At 41.9% G+C, this 2957-nt stretch overlaps 1 protein-coding gene across 1 annotated transcript in view; it reads right to left on the bottom strand.

The window, feature by feature from the left end:
- Nucleotides 1-2957, bottom strand: part of SASS6 (SAS-6 centriolar assembly protein) — a 30633-nt gene that overhangs the window by 3531 nt on the left and 24145 nt on the right. The window contains exon 16 of the mRNA XM_074961260.1: nucleotides 122-216. Within this exon, the coding sequence (XP_074817361.1) occupies nucleotides 122-216 (95 nt within the window). The remainder of the gene's footprint in view (nucleotides 1-121; nucleotides 217-2957) is intronic.

Genomic DNA, 2957 nt, shown 5'->3' with positions numbered 1-2957 from the left:
CTGCAAATGGGGGGAAAAAACTCTATTAACTTCTGGGGGGTATAAGTAGCACCTTCTTAAAGCAGAAAGAATTTTGAAATAAGAGATTTTTTTACTTTCATGGAACTACCGCCATTCCTACCTGAGGAGTTAAATGTATTTTGGCTGAGACCTCGTAAAGGAATGCTGTCTTCTCTTTTCTTTAAATACTTCAATTCCAATCCCAAATTCTCACCACTAACCAAAAGAAAATAGAATCATGCTTAAAATAGGAAAATTTAACACTTCTTTGTTTACCTAATTTTGTAAGCTTGTGTTTTTAATGCAGTAAAGCTCACTAGTAATATACTTAGGGCCTAAAATAAAGGCCCTTCAAAGAGATTAAGACCGACTGAAGCAGCAGCAACCTAAAAGACATCTCAAATACTTGTATTCACCATACTAACATCAATGCATGTGCTGAAACAATAACAATGTAATGGTTACTTACCTTGCAGTAACTGTGGTACTTTGAGATATTTTAATCCATGGTGCATACCACTGTAGGTGTACACATGCCTGAGGTATGCAAGACTGTAATTTGAACAGCAGTGTCTGTTGGGATCATGCCTGTACCCAGCATATATGCCCTCAGATGGGGGTACAAATGGCAGGGCGGCCACTTCACTCCCTCCAGTTTCTCACTAATCCAGAATCTCACCTAGAGGAGACTCCAAAGGAGCAAGAACGTAGGGTGTTTGTGGGAGCTATTCAGACAAAACATATAAGAACCACAGTTACTGCCAACTAAGTAACGGTTCTTTCTTCAATTATTTGTCCATGTGGATCCCATTCTAAGTCACTGGCCAGCAGTACCTCATGTGGAAGGTGGGAATGAGTAGTCCTAGCTCACTCACTAAACAATGCCTTTCCCAATTTGGCATCTTATCTCAAAGCCAGGTCCAGGCACACTGTTTGGCATCTCGATGAGAAACAGTATAATAAGGGAGGGGGATGAACCATAAGGGACTGAAATTCACTCACCCACCTGGCTTATGTAATGGCCACCAAAAAAGCAAACATTCAGAGGCGTTTAAAGGGGGACTTCATGAGGATATTTAGATCCCAAGAGATAGATGGATGCCTGGAAATACGTTTGGTTCAGTGTTCCAATCTATTTTACCTTGGAGGCAGTACCAGCCTTTGGTGCCAAGCTGATTTCTGGCAGTTGTGGATGGCCTGTCGGACTGTGTCAGATCTTACTGGTACTGGTCTTAAGAGTTGCATTCTGGCTCACAGAAGTGCTGACTGACTGGGACTCAGAGGTGGAAGGTCCTATGTTGGAGCCTGATACCTGTTCTTATGGGTCTGAAGTGCCCCTCAGACTGCTCCAGAAGTAGTAATTTTAGCCAACTGACCCTGGATTTTCTCCATCTTGACAAGAAAAACCAGCAGACAGCACAGCTGTCAAACAAGGGGCTTCTGCTTAAACAGAACAAACAATGGCTATACGTCTGTGTCTGCAGGGAATGAGTCCATTGCACAATGTACAGGGAGTTCAAGCCTGAGGGCTTTGAATCCACTATGACAGCAATGGTGGTGATGCAAACTGCCAAGCAGTAAGAGGGATGGATGGGACTGCTCTGCCCTCAGATGGGGAAAGCACGAGGACATAATAAGTGCCAGGCATAGCTCCAATGGACACTGCTGTTCCAAGATTCTGATTTTGCATGCATGGATACCGAGTGTGGGATCTAAATGGACAATTATGCAATGTTACTTTTACGTAGTACTACATAAAATGTGTTGACATTTTATTTTAATAACTTCTATATAGATTCAATATTCCAGCCCTGTCTACACAGCAAACTGTTTTTGTAATCAGTCTGACACTCATCCAACCCAGTTACAACAAATGTGACAAGTTTCTGCACAGCAGTGTTTTCCACCTCAAAACCACATGACAACCAGGTTTGTTCATCCACATTTATAACAGTGCCAAGAGGTCTTTGGATCAGTGCTTTCTTAGAAAATTTGGGCAGCTATCTCAGTGACTCAGAAGATGAAAGAATTCCCAGAGGGCACAGACACAGAGCAATGCATCCTGGGATATTCCCCCCCCCCAGAGCAGTGGAGAGCTGGAAAGGAGAGCCAACTGAGATAAAAGATACAGTTAGAGGAGGTCCTATCTACACCACAAAAACAGTTTACAAAATTTGTTTCAGGAAGACATATTTGTCAGTCTAAGAGACTTTAGTGCTATAACTGGGATTAACCATGTAATTAACTGGTTAAATGCAGTTAAAATATGTAGTGCAGCCAGAACTTAATGTTTTCACTTACTCATCCCACTGGGCCTACCTCCTTCATTGTATGATTTCTAAAACCACCCACTATTTGTACACTCCAGCACCACCCTGGTAAACTGGAATAAAGAAACCAGACTTCATCTGCAAATGGAATTACTAGTCACATCACTTTAAGCAATAGGCTCTGAATGCCATCACTAGCCAGACTTGCTAGGGCAGTCAGCATTTCAACAAATGAACATTCATTGCCCTCACTCTACTTTTCAGGTCACTATGACATCCATTTCCAGAGTAGCTGGCCCCCATTAAGCTGATGCTCCCACATACCAATATCACCGCTATTGTGGAACTCCACTAAAGAACAGAATTGTCACAATACAGGGTCAGGTACAGCCATATTTAAAGTCATTAGTGCTGTCTGACAAAGTTTGGTTTCTGTAGTGTATCCCAAGAGAGCTGAATAATGAAAAAATTAGACTACTTTAAAAAGGAACTGACACGGACTTTTTTTGGGGGGGGGGGGTGGTGGTGGGGAGGGAGATATTAAATTGTCCTGTTCGCAGATTTACCTATTTCACTAGAAATGAAATATGGCTTCTTCAGAATTATTCATAAAACAAACAAACAAACAAAAAAAAACTACTTCCAAAGACACTTGGACAAAGGACCACATTTTCAAAAGTAGCCTCT

This window comes from Natator depressus, chromosome 8 (assembly GCF_965152275.1).
Source record: "Natator depressus isolate rNatDep1 chromosome 8, rNatDep2.hap1, whole genome shotgun sequence".
Taxonomy (NCBI): Eukaryota; Metazoa; Chordata; order Testudines; family Cheloniidae; genus Natator; species Natator depressus.
Note: the sequence above shows the minus strand (reverse complement) of the source record. Positions and strands in the feature narration are given on the sequence as shown.